The sequence below is a fragment of the Hypanus sabinus genome, chromosome 6, assembly GCF_030144855.1.
Source record: "Hypanus sabinus isolate sHypSab1 chromosome 6, sHypSab1.hap1, whole genome shotgun sequence".
NCBI lineage: Eukaryota > Metazoa > Chordata > Chondrichthyes > Myliobatiformes > Dasyatidae > Hypanus > Hypanus sabinus.
In genome coordinates this window covers 6,494,615-6,512,730 of record NC_082711.1, presented here as the reverse complement: position 1 = coordinate 6,512,730, position 18,116 = coordinate 6,494,615, and the positions used below count along the sequence as shown (strand labels likewise).

Below are 18,116 nucleotides of genomic sequence, written 5' to 3'. Positions count from 1 at the left end.
TGAATTTTTCTTTCCATTTAGAAAATAATGTATACTTTTATTTCTTCTACCAAAGTGCATGACCATACACTTCCTGACACTATATTCCATCTGCCACTTTGCCCACTCTCCAAATCTGTCGAAGTCCTTCTGAGGCTTCTCTCTTTGGACTGCGGGAGGAAACCAGAGCACCCAGAGGAAACCCATACACTCATGAAAAGAACATACTAACTTTCTTACAGAGGACACCAAAATTGAACTCCGATGTCCCGAGCTATAATAGCTTCGTGCTAAGCACTATGGAGCAGAGTCAGGCCATTCAGCTCATCCAGTCTGCTCCACCATACAATCACAGCTGATTTATTATCCTTCTCAAATCCATTCTCCTGCCTTCTCCCAGTAACCTTTGCCATCCTGACAATCTTTAACAAGCTTTAAATATACCCAATGATTTGGCCTCCACAGCCATCAGTGGCAATGAATTCCATAGGTTCACCAACCCTCTGGCTGAAGAAATTCCTCTTCATGTCTGTTCTAAGTGGATGTCCTTGTATTCTGAGGACATGCCTTCTGGTCCTAGGAAACTTCTCTCAATGTCCAATCTTTCTAGGCCTTTCGGCTTCTCCTGAACTACAGAAGCTGCTTCAGCTACCCAGTAGAAACTGCAAATACAACAGTGTAGAAACTCCGCTGGACTTGACTCGATTCTTTTGTTGGGTGCCTCACTGTACAACCAAGAGGCCACACTGCACAACGTCACCTCTAAATAGAGAATAAATTTATACACACAGTTCCTACCATTGAGGTACTGTTCACTGAAATAGCAAAGGATAATCTGTAAATGGGATCCATATTCTAGAGGTCACACTGCCCTAAATGAAGGACAGAAATGAATGGATCCAGAAAGCACAGTCCATCTCACCACCAAGAAATTAACGGACAAACACCACTGCAGTTCCAAGACCTTTCTGAGCCTCAAACTTAGGTGGGTGTAAGTCAAGGGGGAAGACAGAAGCTCCCAAACTCTAATTATAGAATATGACATTACAACAGGACTCCTTATACACTAAAACACCTCAAAGGGCAAGGTACTCACAAACAGGTGAGCCCACACAGCAGTCAGTCAGTCAGTCATTCATTCAATCATTTATTTTTTTAACAGTACATCAAAGGATTACGGCCCTTTGAGCACCACCGCCCTAGCAACCCCTGACAAACCCCAACCTAATCATAGGACCATTTACAATGACCAATTAATCCACATCTCTGGACTGTGCAAGGAAACTCACACATTCCAAAGGGAGGACATACAAACTCCTTAAGGATGACTTCGCAATTGAACTCTGGACCTTAATGCCTCAAGCTGTAATAGCTTCTGTTAATCACTATGCTATTGTGGTACCCAATATCACTGGCATATGTCATGAAACTTGCTGTTTCGCCACAGTAGTTCACTGCCATACATAATAAAAAGCCTATAAATCACACCAGGAAATATGTATATAAAATTAAATAACTAGTGCAGAAAGAGAAGAAAGGTAGTATTCATGAGTTCATTCAGAATTCTGACGGAGGAGGGGAAGGAGCTGTGCTTGAAATGTTGAGTGTGTATCTTCAGACTCCTGTATCTCGATGGTAGAAATAAGCGAAGGGCATTACCCCTTCTGTTCCTGCTATGTGTTCCGTTACTTCAGGAATAGACAGCTTTGTGTTAAAAAGGTCTTGTCTGACTCCTGGTCACGGATCTGGAGTTAATTAGTCAGGAATAGCACATTGGCAATCTGAACTGTCCTAGTCTGCAAAGCCACAACCCACAGCACTCCTTTCCTGAAACTTCAGCCAACCGGTCTCTGAACGCCTGGCGAACATGCTATCACAGACTTCAGTCCCCCGAATAAACCCTGTGGAAAAATATATCCCGTGGCTCACAGGTAGCACAGGACAACAAGCCAACTCCCAAGACCAACAGCTTACTGTCATCTTACAGGCCCAGATGACAATACCAGGTTGCTCAGTGATCTTCCCCTGCTCCTCCCACCACCCTGCCTCACCACACGTTTAGACTCAAGCCCTGCGGGAATTTCCAAGCACACAGCAGCACCAAGCTCCCAAAGTTATTGTAGAGATCATATCTCCAGCAATAATGGGCTCAACTGGCTTTCACTGAAAGCTCTAGCCTGGCTGTTACTTCTCCAGCTTGGATATTTTCACTGGAGATTTCAATTAAGATTGGTTTTATATGAATACACTTGAACGCCAGCAAGATTAGATAAGGAAAGTGGGACGAGAAGTATGCATTACTCATGCCTTTCTTACCATGACTAAAAGTTTGCTCATCGAATGAATCTTCAATCAAAACAAAAATCGTTCAGACTGGACGCTCAGACCCAGACGGCAAATAGTCAGTAATACAAGAGGAAGCAAAGAGACAAGGCTCTTGGAACAAGGAATGGTTTACCACATATTATTGAGGCCAAGACTACAACATCACTTAAAGCAAGGAAGAACTTCTGTTTAAGAGCTGCCTTTCTCAACATTAGTAAGTCCCAAAGCACTTTACAGCCAATTTAAATATTTTTTTCCTCTCAAAGTGGATTCATCATCTAAAGACAGAAAATGACACAATATGGGGGCCCAGTGGGATCCCAATAAAATGAGAACACAAGTAACAAAACAAAAAGTAGTAAATAGCTCACTGTCCTAGTGATGACACCTCGATGTGGCAGGGTATTCTTCAGTCTCACAACGTGAGGGAAGAAGCTGTTAGCCAGTCTGGCAGTCCTAGCCCAGAGGCTCCTGGACCTGGACAGCAGCCCTTCGTACCCCTCCCATCCATGTAATTATCCAAACTTCTTTCAAATGGTGCAGGCGAACCCGCCTCCACCGACAGGATGTATCACACTCACACCATCTTCTGAGTACCTAAGTTCCCCTTCTCAGGTTCCTGTTTCAAAAACAGACTTGCATTTATAAAACAGAACATGCCCGAGTCAACCAAAGTCAGAAGTAAATTAGTGCATCAGGGTAGATTGGCATCACACCTTAAGACCCTGCAGAGGATAGTAAAAAAACCACCTATTTGCACCATTTGCCAGGACCGTTGTATACGAAGGGCCCAAAGCATCGTTAAGGATCTGTACCACCCATCCCACAATCTCTTTGACACACTACTATCAGGGAGGTACAGGTGCATCAGGACCAGGACTGGAGTCAAATGACAATACACATGAATCCCTTTTACACACTTGAGACTTGGTGTCGGTGCCAGACCACCAGGAGGACTCGGTGTCACACCAGATTTCTATTTGAAGTCATGCCCAACTCCAAGGAGGTGAAGAGCCTGGAGTGGACAATTTAATAGAAAGATCTCAAGAGACTCGAGACTCTGGACCCATCCAGGGGTCAAAGGTGAAAAACTAATTTGATTCAAACATACAAAAATCACTAGATACTATAATGCATTAAATTAAGGAAAATAGTTTCCAGTGCAATGAACTAGTACACAATTTAAGACCATAAGGTATAGGAGCAGAAGTAGGCCATTCTGCCCATTGAGTCTGTTCCACCATTCAGTCATTGGCTGATCCAACTCTTCCAGTCAACCTTGCCTTCTCCCCAAACCCTTTGATACCCTGGCTAATCAAGAACCTATCTATCTCTGCCTTAAATGAAGCCAATGACTTGGCCTCCACAGCTGCTCATGGCAACAAGTTCCACAGATTTACCAGCCTCTGACTAAAGTAATTTCTTTGCACTCTGTTCTAAATGGACATCCTTCAAACCAGAAGTTGTGTCCTCTTGTCCTAGACTCCCCTATCATGGGAAATAACTTTGCCATATCTAATCCGTTCGGGCCTTTCCACCTGTAACATTTGGAATGTTTCTATGAGAAACCCCCTCATTCTCCTGAACTCCAGGGAATACAACCCAAGAGCTGCCAGACGTTCCTCATACTGTAACCTTTTCATTCTTGGAATCATCCTCGCGAATTCAAATTTTCTCTGAATCCTCTCCAATGTCAGTATATCCTTTCTAAAATAAGGAGCCCAAAACTGCACACAATACTCCAAGTGTGGCTTCACCTGTGCCTTATAGAGCCTCAACATCATATCTCTGCTATTATATTCTATACCTCTAGAAATGAATGCCAACATTGTATTTGCCTTCTTCACCACCAACTCAATCTGGAGGTTAACCTTTAGGGTATCCTGCACAAGGACTCCCAAGTCCCTTTGCATCTCTGCATTTTGAATTCTCTCTCCCTCTAAATAATAGTCTGCCCATTTACTTCTTCCACCAAGGTGCATGACCATACACTTTCCATCATTGTATTTCATTTGCCACTTCTTTGCCCATTCCCCTAAACTATCTAAGTCTCTCTGTAGGCTCTCTGTTTCCTCAACATTACCTGCTCCTCCACCTATCTTTGTATCATTGACAAATTTAGCCACAAATCCAATAATCCCATAGCCCAAAAAATAGGATCCCACTCTCTGTTTTCTGCGGATCAGCCAATGCTCCTGTAATTCCACTGGTTCTTATCTTGCTAAGCAGCCTCATGTGTGGCACCTTGTCAAAGGCCTTCTGAAAATCCAAGTACCACACATCTACTGCATCTCCTTTGTCTACTCTGCTTGTAATTTCCTCAAAAAAACTGCACTAGGTTAGTCAGATAGGAGTTAACTTTCAGGAAACCACACTGGCTTTGGCCTATCTTGTCATGTGCATCCAGATACTCTGTAATCTCATCCCTAATAATTGATTCCAACAACTTCCCAACCACTGATGTCGGGCTAACAGGTCTATAGTTTCCTGTCTGCTGCATCCCACCCTTCTTAAATAGCAGAGAAACATTTGCAATTTTCTAGTCATCCTGTACAATGCCAGAATCTATCGATTCTTGAAAAATTATTGTCAACACCTTCACAATCAGGAAACCAAACGGGATCTCTCTGTAGCTCATCTGAAGACCAAACAAGTTATTTATCCACCCCTGCCCACCCCACCCCCAGTGCTGTGGCATAATTTTGCACTACGCTTTTTGAGTGCCTAGACTAATCGAGATGCTTGGAGAGAGAGCGCAGTGGTGAAGAGATGAACGAGGGATAAGAGAGCTCAGATTACAGATTAGCCTTATTTGTCGTGTGTACAGTGAAATGTGTCGTCTGCTCCAACGAACAACACAGTCTGAGGATGTGTCTTATGGCTGGTGGCAACCGCCATGCTTCCAGTGCCAACACAGTTATGTCCAGAATTTACCAATTTGTATGTCTTTGGAATGTGGGAGAAAACTGGAGCACCAGGCGGAGACTCATGCAGTCATGGGGAGAATGTGTAAATTCCTCACAGGAATTGAACCCCAAACACTGGCATTGTGAATCATTACACTGACTGCTACAATAGTAGCACAAGGCAAAAGCAGAGGCACTTAATCCTCAGCCAAAGGGCAGTTACTAAATTGTAGTTGAGAGCAGATAGCATGATTTACCAGGAAACTACAGGTCACCTGGACAAACAGCGAAGGAAAGTAATCAGAAACCTGTGTCGCAGACAACAAGCTTTCACTTGGAAAGATCAGGAAATTCACAAAAAGACTAGTTAGGATTTGTTAAAGACACATAACATGAGCTCGATGAGCTAACCTGGAGATCTCTTAAATATCATCCAAAAGTGATGCCTCAGAAAAGTGGCATGCATCATTAAGGACTCCCACCACCCGGGACGTGCTCTCTTCTCATTGCTAACATCACAGAGGAGGTACAAGAGCCTGAAGACACACACACAACATTTCAGGAAAAGCTTCTTTACCTCCGTCATCAGATTTCTGAATAAACATGTCCTCAAGCATTTTGCCCCCTTTTACATATTTAATATTTTTATACAAATTTCACAACACACATCAATGATATTAAACATGATTCAGATTCATCGCTGTTCAATAGTTCCAAACCATTTAAACAGTGTTTTTTTCCTTCCAATTACAGAACATTTCTCCACCAGTAATATTTCTGCCCATTTAGTTCGTTGAGCAACAATTTGCTGGAGGAATTCAGCAGGTCATGCAGCACCAGTGGGAGGAAAGAAACTTTCAATGTTCAGAGTGGAAATCCTGCATCAGGACTGAAAGAGGAGAGGCACGATGGCCAGCTGAGAGAGAAGGGAGTCCGAGGAGAGTAGTGAACTGGGGGGGGGGGAAGGGGAAGGAGGGTCTGATGACAAGCAGGTAGTGCCAGATGGGGTAGGTGAGTGGGTGTCACATGAATGATAGATGAGGGCAGGCACAGAGAAAGAGGAAAAAGAACAGATGGATTAAAGTGGCAGAGGAGGAGTGTGAAAGCTGGAGGCTGCTGGAGGGAGACAAGCACCACCAGGATAAATAAAGGAAGTGAGAACGGGAACCATAAGGGGAAAGGTGAACAATAGTTGGAACCAGGTGGGGATGAGGGAGACAAAACCTGTGTGTGGACGGAGCCAGGAGGGGAGAGGGGACAAATAACTTTTTAATATCACTTTAAAGACTACTATCCCACTGAAGGGCCTTGGCTTGAAAAGTTGACTGTGTATTCCTCTCCACAGACGCCGCCTAACCTGCTGAGCTCCTCCAGCACTTTGTGTGTCAATCAAGATTTCCAGCATCTGCAGAATCTCGTGTTTGCAAGACTATTATCCTTTCTTCACAATTAGCCCTCGCACACATCTGTGTTTCGAAAGGGGGAAACGGCTGTGTGGATGCAAAGTTGGCTCAGATTGCGATAAAGCATGTTGCATTCACACTGCTCAGATTTAGAAGTAATTTGCCAAGGGTCAATTCTGAATCACAACTCAGAACTGGAGAAGGAGTTTCCTATAGTTGGTGAGCCAGAGGGACATCCATTTAGAACAGAGATGAGTAGAAATTGTTTTAGCCAGAAGGTGGTAAATCTGTGAAATTTGTTGCTAAAGATGGCTGTGCAGGTCAAGTCATTGAATATATTTAAAACAGGAGGTTGGTAAGTACTTTATCAGTAAAGGTGACAAAGGTTTTTAGGGAGAAGGCAGACTTGATGGGCAGAAGAGCCCAATTCTGTTTTTGTACCCAATGAGTGTGAAAAATTGTGTTTTGAATACCATCAATACAGATCATTCCAAACTTAAGTACGTCATGAGAGTACAAAAGGAAAAAGCAATAACTGAATGCAGAATATAGTGTTACAGTTACCATGACAGAGAAAGTGCAGCACAGGCAGAATAAGGTGCCAGGGCCACAATGAAGAAAATAGTGCAATCAAAAGTTCATCTTTGTTGAGCAACAGGTCTATTTAAGGGTCTTCTAACAGCAGGTTAAAAGCCCTACCATGTTGTGACCCATCTGGATAGTATGCTACGTATCATGCATCTGTAAACCATTCAAGGACTCTTCATCTCATCTTCTTGATATAGATTGCTTATTTATTAATAAATTGTTATTGATTTTCTTTTCGTATGTGCAGTTTGCTGTCTTTTGCACATGGGTCATTTTTCCCATCTTGTGTGCAGTCGATAGAACATAGAAATTTACAGCATATTACAGGCCCTTCGGCCCACCATGTTATGCGACCATGTAACCAGCTCTAGAAACTGCCTCTATTTTTCTAAGCTTCATGTACCGCTAAAAATACACTATTGTATCCGCCTCTACCAACTTCGCCGGCAGTGCATTCCACTCTCTGCATAAAAAAACTTAATTCTGACATCCCCCTTGTACATACTTCCAAGCACCTTAAAACTGTGCCCCCTTGTGCTAGCCATTTCAGCCCTGGGAGAAAGCCTCCGACTATCCACACGATCAACACCGTTCATCATCTTATACAGCTCTATCAGGTCACCTCTCATCCTCCGTCACCGCAAGGAGAAAAGGCCGAGTTCACTCAACTTATTCTCATAATCACGCTCTCCAATCCATGATTCTATGGTGTTTCTTTGTATCTACTGTGAATGCCCACAGGAAAATGAACCTCAGGGTTGTATATGGCGACATATATGTACTTCGAACCTTGACCTTTTGGTAGGGGTCAATGGTGAGATGCTGATCTGTTAGTCTTTTGAGGAAGGTGTGCCTTGTTGGCCATGGCATCGATGTAGACCAGAACAAGTTACTGGTGATATTTTACGTCAAACAACAGCTGTCTCACCCCATCTCTCAATCACATGGGACTCGTAAGAACGGGAGAAGCATGCTCAGTTTAGAGAGAGACGAGGCGAATTCCCATCCAGGACGATCCCCACAGTTTTCTGAGCAAAGAGAGGCCAGCACCAGGACTCCTGGCAAAGCACATGGGATCAGAATATATCACCACGGCCATCTGGCGTTGTGCAACTTTCCACTGGGTCCTGGTTCCTCGTTAAAGAGGGGGATCTGTTTTATATATCAATTGAAAAAAATCAATGGAAACAGATACAGTAGTCATGCTACCACGGCACAACACGGCCAAGTAAATCTTAAATGCTGGCCACACGAGGCTGTGGCCTGGTTATCAAGATTAAGATAGAAAACAAGACCATAAGACAAATGACACAGGAACAGAATTAGGCAATTAGACCCATCAAATCTGCTCCGCCATTCCATTGTGGCTAATTTATTAACACTCTCAACCCCATTCTCCTGCCTTCTCCCCGTAACCTTTGATTCCCTGCCTGAACAAGAACCTGTCAACCTCCACTTTAAATATATCCAATGACTAGGCCTTCACAGCCGTTTGAGGCAATGAATTCCACAGATTCACCATTCTCTGAATAAAGAAAATCCTCATCTCTGTTCTAAAGGGACGCCCCTCTATTCTGAGGCTGTGGCGTCTGGTCCTAGACTCCCCCACTACTGTAAACATCCACTCTATCTAAGCCTTTCAATATTCTATACGTCTCAATGAGACCCCCCCCACCCCCATTCTTCTAAACTCCAGCGAAAACAAGCCCCGACCCATCCTTGCCTTTCTCATGTGTCAGCCCTTTCACTTCTGGAATCCTCAGGTTCACTGTCCTTCTCACACCTCGATGGAATTCTGGCCATGCTGAACGAACACACAGCAATCCACTTGGAATGTAGCCAGGACTGCAGTAACCAGTGTGGCAAAAAAGAGGTCAGGAATTGATAATCCGCTTTCAAAACCTACAGCTTGAACCCTCATCTGTACGTGAGGACCTGTTCTGGACCAGGTCAATAACAGCACTTTCAAGATGGCAGCGTCCACCACTAAAGACCCTCATATCAGACAGACAGACATACTTTATTGATTCCGGGGGAAATTGGCTGCACCAACCAAGAATAGTGAAGAAATATAGCAATATAAAACCATAAATAATTAAATAATAATAAGTTAATCGTGCCAAGTGGAAATAAGTCCAGGACCAGCCTATTGGCTCAGGGTGTCTGACACTCTGAGGGAGGAGTTGTAAAGTTTGATGGCCACAGGCAGTAATGACTTCCTATGATGCTCAGTGTTGCATCTCGGTGGAATGAGTCTCTGGCTGAACGCACTCCTGTGCCTAACCAGTACATTATGGAGTGGATGGGAGTCATTGTCCAAGATGGCATGCAACTTGGACAGCATCCTCTTTTCAGACACCACCGTCAGAGAGTCCAGTTCCACCCCCACAACATCACTGGCCTTACGAATAAGTTTGTTGATTCTGTTGGTGTCTGCTACCCTCAGCCTGCTGCCCCAGCACGCAACAGCAAACACAATAGCACTGGCCATCACAGCCTCGTAGAACATCCTCAGCATCGTCCGGCAGATGTTAAAGGACCTCAGTCTCCTCAGGAAATAGAGACGGCTCTGACCCTTCTTGTAGACAGCCTCAGTGTTCTTTGACCAGTCCAGTTTATTGTCCATTCGTATCCCCAGGTACTTGTAGTCCTCCACCATGTCCACACTGACCCCTTGGATGGAAACAGGAGACACTGGCACCTTAGCCCTCATCAGATACACCAACAGCTCCTTAGTCTTTTTCACATTAAGCTGCAGATGATTCTGCTCACACCATGTGACAAAGTTTCCCACCGTCGCCCTGTACTCAGCCTCATCTCCCTTGCAGATGCATCCAACTATGGCAGAGTCATCAGAAAACTTCTGAAGATGGCAAGACTCTGTGTTGTAGCTGAAGTCCGAGGTGTAGATGGTGAAGAGAAAGAGAGACAGGACAGGACATTACCTGACACATGCCCTCATCTCACTACTACGTTCATGATAGAGATACAGGAGCCTGGAGACCCACAACTCAATGATTCAGAACAGCTTCTTCTCCTTTGCCATTTCTGATTGGGAATGATCAATGAACCCGTGAATGCTACCTTATTATCCTGTGTTTCATGCTCTATGTATCAGAAGGTTCCTTTGCTGGCCCAGTTGAGTCTTGGTCAATGGTGATTCTTCTCAAGTTCAAATGTAATTGTCATTCAATCATACATGAATACAGCCAAACAAAACAGCATTCCTCTGGGCCAAGGTGGAAAACACAGTACCAACAGTACATATTGTTATGATAGCAGAACAACATAACTTACAAAAAAAAATCACCCAAGTCCCTAAGTGACATGGCCTGTAGATTGATAATACATGGGATGTTGTCCTGATCCACTGAGCAAACACTGGAGGGCAGCATCAATGGGATCAATTCCATCTTTTTTCTCTAGTCCTGATGCAGGGTCTTGGCCTGAAACATCAACTGTTTACTCTTTCCCATAGATGCTGCCTGGCCTGCTGAGTTCCTCCAACATTGTGTGTGTGTTGCTCCCCCCAATCCAGTATAGATTCTAGCACACTCAGAGAGGCCTCTGCTCTCTCCCACAACACCTCCTCTCCTGGGCAGTTGCAACAGGCAGTATGTCAGGCTAGTCCGCCTAACAACCAAGTCAACGCAGCTTCCCCACCGTCAAGGTTAAGTGACCTGGCCTTATCTTAATGGACACAGTCACTGTCTGGCCATGTTACTTGTCCATTATCAGCCTACACCCAAATATTGTTTTGGTCACACCATATACAGGTATGGTTTGCTGTGAATGGAACTGAGCGTTGTGAAATCAACAGCAGACATCCCCACTTCTGGCCTCATGATGGAAGGAAGGTTACTGATGATGGCTTGGCCCAGAACACAACCCTGGAGTGATGTCCTGGGACTTGGATGCCTGACCCTCACTTTGCAGATGAGTGGATGTTTGAATAATGCAGGAATCGAGGAACAGTGAACAGGTACAGAAAAGGGGTTTTGAGGTGAAAACTCCGCAACAATATTATTTAATGGCACAGTGAACATTAGGAACTAAGCGGACTACCCCTGCATACATCTTATAGAACAGTACAGACTATTCAGCCCACAACATTGTGTCAACCTTTTAACAGACTGTAATATCAATCTAATGCTTCCCTGCTATATCGCATCCACATGCCTATCTAGAGTCTCTGACAGGTGCTGCTTGGCCTGCCAAGATCCTCTGCCCAATGTGTTGTTGCTCCAGATTCTGTCATCTGCAGTCTCCAATGCCACCTAACTCTCTCATGATGACCGAACAATGCTCGTGAACTGGTAGACAAACTGCTCTGCGTCTTGGGGAGATAATGTCAGTCCGCCATTCAAACTGAGCACTGATTATAAGATGGCTGCACCGTACTTGGATCGACGCTTTGGAGAAGGCTCACCAGGATGACGATAAGGAGCGACCGCTGGGGTGCTGCTGCAAGCAGGTACAATAATAGCATTTAGACAGACAGATGAATATGCAGGATTTTAATATTTATTCCAGTCCAACAAACAGCACCAGCCAGCAACCCAGCAATTTAACCCGAGCCTAATCAAAGGATAATTAACAATGACCAATTAACCTACTACATGGTATGTTTTTGGACTGTGAAAGGAGAAATGAGCACCTGGAAGAAACCCATGCATTCCTGGGAAGGACACACAAACTCCTTACAGAGAACGCTAGAATTGAACTCCAACACCACGAACTGTAATAATGTTGCGCTAACCCGTTAAGCTACCGTGGAATGGAGGAATATGGATTGTAGACAGGCAGAGAGGGTCAGAGTCAGGTTTATTATCATGGACATACTGTATGTCATGAAATATATTGAGCAGCAACAACAAATTAAAATGGTACCCTAAGTTACAGTGAGAAATATAAAACATAAATAAGCAAAAACAAAGAGCAACATGGTGAGATAGCGTTCATGGGCTCATGGACTGTCATGGCAGAAGGGACAGTGACCACAACCAAAGGGCATGGTTCTGTCCTGTGTTCTACCTACAGTATGTTTCTCATCATGGTAACAAATTTCACGATGTAACCACTCTCTGACAGGAGGTCGTCACGGCAATTCCCATTTTCATCCGACTGTACTGGATTGCTTTAATAGATGAGGCAAAGGGGGAGGAAATGCCAAAAAGAATGATCTGGCATGGAGTGTGACAAATTAGCAGGAAGTACTCTTAAAGAACGAGGTCGCTCTGGACTCAATCACTAGGTCACTCCCACCACGCTGCTGTGGTCGGGCTGTGAAAGAGTTAATGTACTGAAAGCCCACATCTGCCTGCACTTGGCAAGTCCGCTCCACAGCCAAGGGCCGGCAGTCTGCGCTCGATCCGAGCTGCAGGTACAGCAGCTGGCGCTGCGCCCGGCGGCTGTCTGGAGAAAGAGGAAGACATTCCCCACCTCTGGAATTTTTTCACTTTCCCAGTTCCTGTCCACTCTCTCTGGAGAGGAGAGAGGTTCCCATTCCTTAACCCCCTCTATCCTACTCTCTCACCCCCTCCTCCTCCTTTCACAATGACGGCAGTGTCTGCTACTTTGCAGGCCCCATGCTCTCCAGTATAACCACACACTCGTTTCTTCTTCCTTCCTCCCTTCTCCCTCGAGGGCTGTATATTTTTTTGCTCTCCTCTTTTCCCCTGCAACCCCCCCCCACACACACACACACACACACACACCACCCTTCCAATTGTATTGCAAACCATAACTTCACATCAGAGCACTTTCTCCGAGCGTGCTGCAAGTGCCAAGTACATATTTGATTGATTACCCCAGCAGACGGTTCACCTTACAAATTCAACCAAGAAGCTGCAAAAGAGCCAAAGGACAGCTGCGGTCAATAAATTGGCTGCTTTAAAATCCTGGGGCGCAGGGGAGAGGAGGTTGGGGGTGGGAGGGTTTAGAGCCACAGGCTGAATCAGCAACTCACTTGTTTCAGTGCCAACTGGGCTCAGCAGGTAAGGGTTCTACTCCCAGAACAAGGTCCCGGGTTTGATCCTCACATCGAACCTGACGCACAGAATCTAGCAGAGAACAGGAGTACCGCACCAGCTATTGAGGTGAGCCATTACATCAAAAGGGCATCTGCTCCTTCAGGTGGATGTCAGAGCTCACTCACAGTAGGCCCGTCCTGCCCAACACTCCTCCATTAATGTGAGGTCTTTCCAAGTCATCTCAATACTACCTGTGCAACAACGGCTAGGTTTTCAATCTCGGAAGGACCATTGCAGTGCCCGTCACAAGGGTTCCTGCATGGACTTACCATTAACCAAGGGGTCCATGGACAGCAGATCGGGGAAACCCTCCTCTATTATGTCATAACACCATAAGACAAAGGAGTAGAGTTAGGCCAATCATCCCATGGAGTATACTCCATCATTCCATCCGGACTGACTTATTATCCCTCTCAATCCCATTTTCCTTCCTTCCTTCTCCCCGTAATCTTTGATGTCCTGACTAATCAAGTATTTATCAACCTCTACTTTAAATATACTCAAAGACTTGGCCTCCACAGCCATTTGTGACAATGAATTCCACAGATTCACTACCCCGCTGGCTAAAGAAATTCCACTCCATTTCTGTTCTAATTGGATGTCCCTCTACTCTGAGGCTGTGCCCCCTGGTTCCAGATTCCCTACTACAGGAAACATCCTCTCAACATCCACACCATCTGGGCCTATCAACATTCAATAGCAATCAATGCAAACACCCTCATTCTTCTGTACTCAAGCATAGGTAGAATGAGTACAAAGCTGGGTTCAATACTGTAAGGTAATTCTATGTTCTATCATTACATGGGTCTTCACAAGATCATAAGACATACTGTACATACCTCCGGGTGTTCTGCTTTCTTGCACATTGTTAATGAGTTAATATGTTAATTGGTCTCATGGGTGTAACTGGGCAGAGTGGGCTCATTGGGCCACAAGGGCCTGTTACCATGCTGATTATTGGCTACAGGAAGAAGAAACTGGAGGTCCTTAAGCCAGTCGTCACTGAGGGATCAGAGGAGGAAAGTCCTCCGCATTATCATTTCAGAGGATCTGCCCTGGGTCCAGCACACAAGTGCCATTACAAAGAAAGCACAGCAGAGCCTCGACTTCCTTGGAAGTTTGAGATATTTTGGCACGTCACTGAAGATATACTGACTGTTGCTTCATGGCCTCACATAGAATCACCATGTCCATATCCCTCCATCTTCCTTACATCCATATGCTTATGCAAAAGTATCTTAAAAGCCTCTAATACATTTGCCTTTACCACCATACCAGACAGCATATTCCAGGCATCCACCACCGAGTAAAAAACTTACCCCTCACATCCACCTTGAGCCCACCTTCAACGCATGCCCTCTGGTATTAGACATTTCAGCCCTGAGACAGTACAGGAGCATCAGGATCCACACCACCAGGCTCAGAAACAGTTCTTATCCCTCAACCATCAGGCTCTTGAACCAGAGGGGATAATTTCACTCAACTTCACTTTCCCCATCTTTGAAATGTTCCCACAACCTCTGGACTCACTTTCAAGGACTCTCTTCATCTCATGTTCTCAATATTTATTGCTTATTCATTTATTTATTGCCTATTTTTGTTTTGTTTCTTTGTATTTTCTGAGTACACCTGTAAGAAAATGAAACTCAGAGCTATACACAGTGGTGCTAGAAACTTTGTGAATTTTCTCTATTTCTACATTACTATGACCTAAAATGAGATCAGATCTTCACCCGTCCTAAAACTAGATAAAGAGCTTCACCCAAGTCCTAAAACTAGATAAAGAGAAACCAATTAAATAAGTAATACATATGTCATTTTGAGAATAAATTTACTCTGACTCTCCCCAGTTCATTTCAGAAACTATTCAATAAGGAAGACAAAAAAAACCCACATTTAAACTTTACCCTTTGTTGAACCTGTATTTAGTAGGGATGTTAATTATACAAGTTAAAGTTGAAATGTACTGTTCTGTCAGATGGCACTGGGACCACCAGTTCATGATTCATTATCAAAAGAGGAACACAGAAATTCATAGCACTATTTCAAAACTCACCAACAAAGTATTTTTCCACATTCCTCCCATCTGACGAGGGAGTCGGCAGCATTAGATTAACAGGAAAATAAATTCTAGACAACTGAGTGCAGAGACACTTGGAGGAGGAAGAACAAGAAGAGCACACACAGCTTGGTCAGCAACAAAGGATTGGGAGAGATCTGGGAACTACGATGAAGCCACACAACATAAAAATGGACCTTTCAGCCCACACTAAACATGACTGCCAAATGAACTTGTCCCATTTGCCCACATTTGGCAAAACCTGCCGGCCGCACAATCTCAATATTGTTTGCTTACTCTTTTTATATATAAACTCATTGAAAAGTACAGCACAGAAAAAGGCCCTTTGGCCCTCTAGTCTATACCAAGACCATTAAAACTGCTTGCTCCTATAGACCTGCATCATTTCTTTGTTTAACTTGGGTGCCTGCAAAAAATTAATCTCAAGGTCACATATGTATACATACATTGATAATAAATTTACTTTGAAACCTTTCCTCTCAGTGTACCTGTCCAAATATCTTTCAAATCTTGTTAATATACCTGGCTCAACCACACCCTAGAGTCTGTAAGACCACAAGACCGGCACAGAATTAGGTCATTTGGCCCACCATGGTCGATCCTTCATTCCCCGGCCTTCCTTTGATGCTGTGTCCAGTCAAGAACCTATCAATCTCTGCCTTAAATACACCCAACAACCTGAACTCCACAACTGCCTGTTTCAACAAATTCCACAGATTCACCATCCTCTGGCCAAAGAAATTTCTCCACATCTCTGTTTTAAATGGATGTCCCTCTATCCTGAGTCTGTGCCTTCTTGTCCTAGACTTCTCCCACCATGGGAAACATCCTTTCCACATCAACTCTGTCTAGGCCTTTCAACATTCGAATGGTTTCAATGAGATCTCCCCCCCCCCCCCATCCTTCTAAATTCCAGCGAGTACACTCTCAGAGCCACGAGACGTTCCTCATATGATAACCCTTTCATTCCCAGAATCATCTTTGTGAACCTCCTTTGGACCATCTCCTCTGAAAACCTGGCAATAAAGCCATCTATTCCATCATCTAAATCATTTATATCCAGCATAAAAAGTGGTCCCAACACTGACCCCTGCGGAACACCACTAGTCACTGGCAGCCAACCAGAAAAGGATCCTTTAATTCTCACTCGCTGCCTCCTACCAATCAGCTAATGATCTTTCTAACCATGCCAGTAACTTTCCTGTAATACCATGGGCTTTTAACTTGGTAAGCAACCTCATGTGTGGCACCCTGTCAAAGGCCTTCTGAAAGTCCAAATGTACAACATCCACTGCATCCTCTTTACCTATCCTACTTGTAATCTTCTCAAAGAATTCCAACAGGTTTGTCAGGCAGGATTTTCCCTGAAGGAAACCATGTTGACTTTGTACTATCTTGTCCTGTGTCACCAAGTACTCCATCAGTTCATCCTTAACAATTGACTCCAACATCTTCCTAACCACTGTGGTCAGGCTAACTAGTCTATAATTTCCCTTCTGCTGCCTTCCTCTTTTCTTAAAGAGTGGAGTAACATTTGTAATTTTCCAATCCTCAGGCATCATGCCAGAGTCCAATGATTTTTGAAGATCATTACTAATGCCTCAACAATCTCTACTGCTACCTCTTTCAGAAACCTGGAGTGCAGTTCATCTGGTCCAGGTCTTCCATCTTTTTGAGCACCTTCTCCATTGTAATAGTAACTTCACTCATTTCTCTTTCCTCACACCCTTCAACATTTGGCACACTGCTCGTGTCTTCCACAGTGAAGACTGATGCAAAATACTCATTTAGTTCATCAGCCATCTCCTCCCCCCCCCCCATTTCCTATATCGACTCTTGCTTCTCTTATATTTTTACATACTTGAAAAGGCTTTTACTACCCACTTTGATATTGTTTGCTAGCTTGCTTTCATATTGTATCATTTCCCTCCTCATGATTCTTTTAGTTGCTCTCTATATGTTTTTAAAAGCTTCCCAATCTCCTGTTTTCCCACTAATTTTTGTTTTGTTGCTTGCCCACTCTTTTGCTTTTACATTTAGCTTTGACTTCCCCTGTTAGCCACAGTTGCACTACTTTGCCATTTGAGTATTTCTTCACTTTTGATGTACATCTATCTTACACCTTCCTCATTTTTTCCCAGAAACTCACACCATTGCTGCTCTGCCGTCATCCCAGCCAGCAGCTCTTTCCAATTTATTTTGGCCAACTCCTCTCTCATACCACTGGAATTTTCTTTACTCCACTGAAATACTGCTACATCACTTTCACCATGTCAAATTTCAAGTTGAACTCAAGTCATATTGTGATCTCTGTCTCCTGAGGGGTCTTTTACCTTAAGCTCCCTAATCACTTCCAGTTCATTACATAACACCCAATCCAGTATAGCTGATCCTCTAGTCGGGTTACAACAAACTGCTCTAAAAAGCCATCTTTTCGGCATTCAACAAACTCACTCTCTTGAGGTCCATTACCAACCTGCTTTTCCCAAATCAATTTTCATGTTGAAGTCTTCCATGGCCATAGTAACATTGCCCTTCTGACATGCCTTTTCTATTTCATCTTGTAATCTGTGGTGCACAACCCAGCTACTGTTGGGAGGCCTGTATATAATTGCCATCAGGGTCCTCTTACCCTCGCAGTTTCTTAACTCAACTCACAAGGATTCAACATCTTCTGATCCTACTGATTTGATGCCATTCTTTACCAGCAGAGCCATGCCATCACCTCTGCCTACCATTCTAACCCTCTGATACTATGTGTAATCTTGGACATTCAGCTCCCAATACAATCATCCCTCAGCCA

General features: G+C 44.1%; 2 protein-coding genes across 3 annotated transcripts in view; one reads left to right on the top strand and one right to left on the bottom strand.

Moving 5' to 3' along the window:
• scxa (scleraxis bHLH transcription factor a) overlaps window positions 1-6,784 on the top strand; it is a 40,944-nt gene extending 34,160 nt beyond the window's left edge. Inside the window, exon 2 of the mRNA XM_059971628.1 lies at window positions 6,556-6,784. Coding sequence (XP_059827611.1) covers window positions 6,556-6,663 — 108 coding nt within the window. The 3' untranslated portion in view covers window positions 6,664-6,784. The remainder of the gene's footprint in view (window positions 1-6,555) is intronic.
• bop1 (BOP1 ribosomal biogenesis factor) overlaps window positions 1-18,116 on the bottom strand; it is a 260,715-nt gene that overhangs the window by 167,222 nt on the left and 75,377 nt on the right. The gene's annotated exons all lie outside the window — the stretch shown is intronic.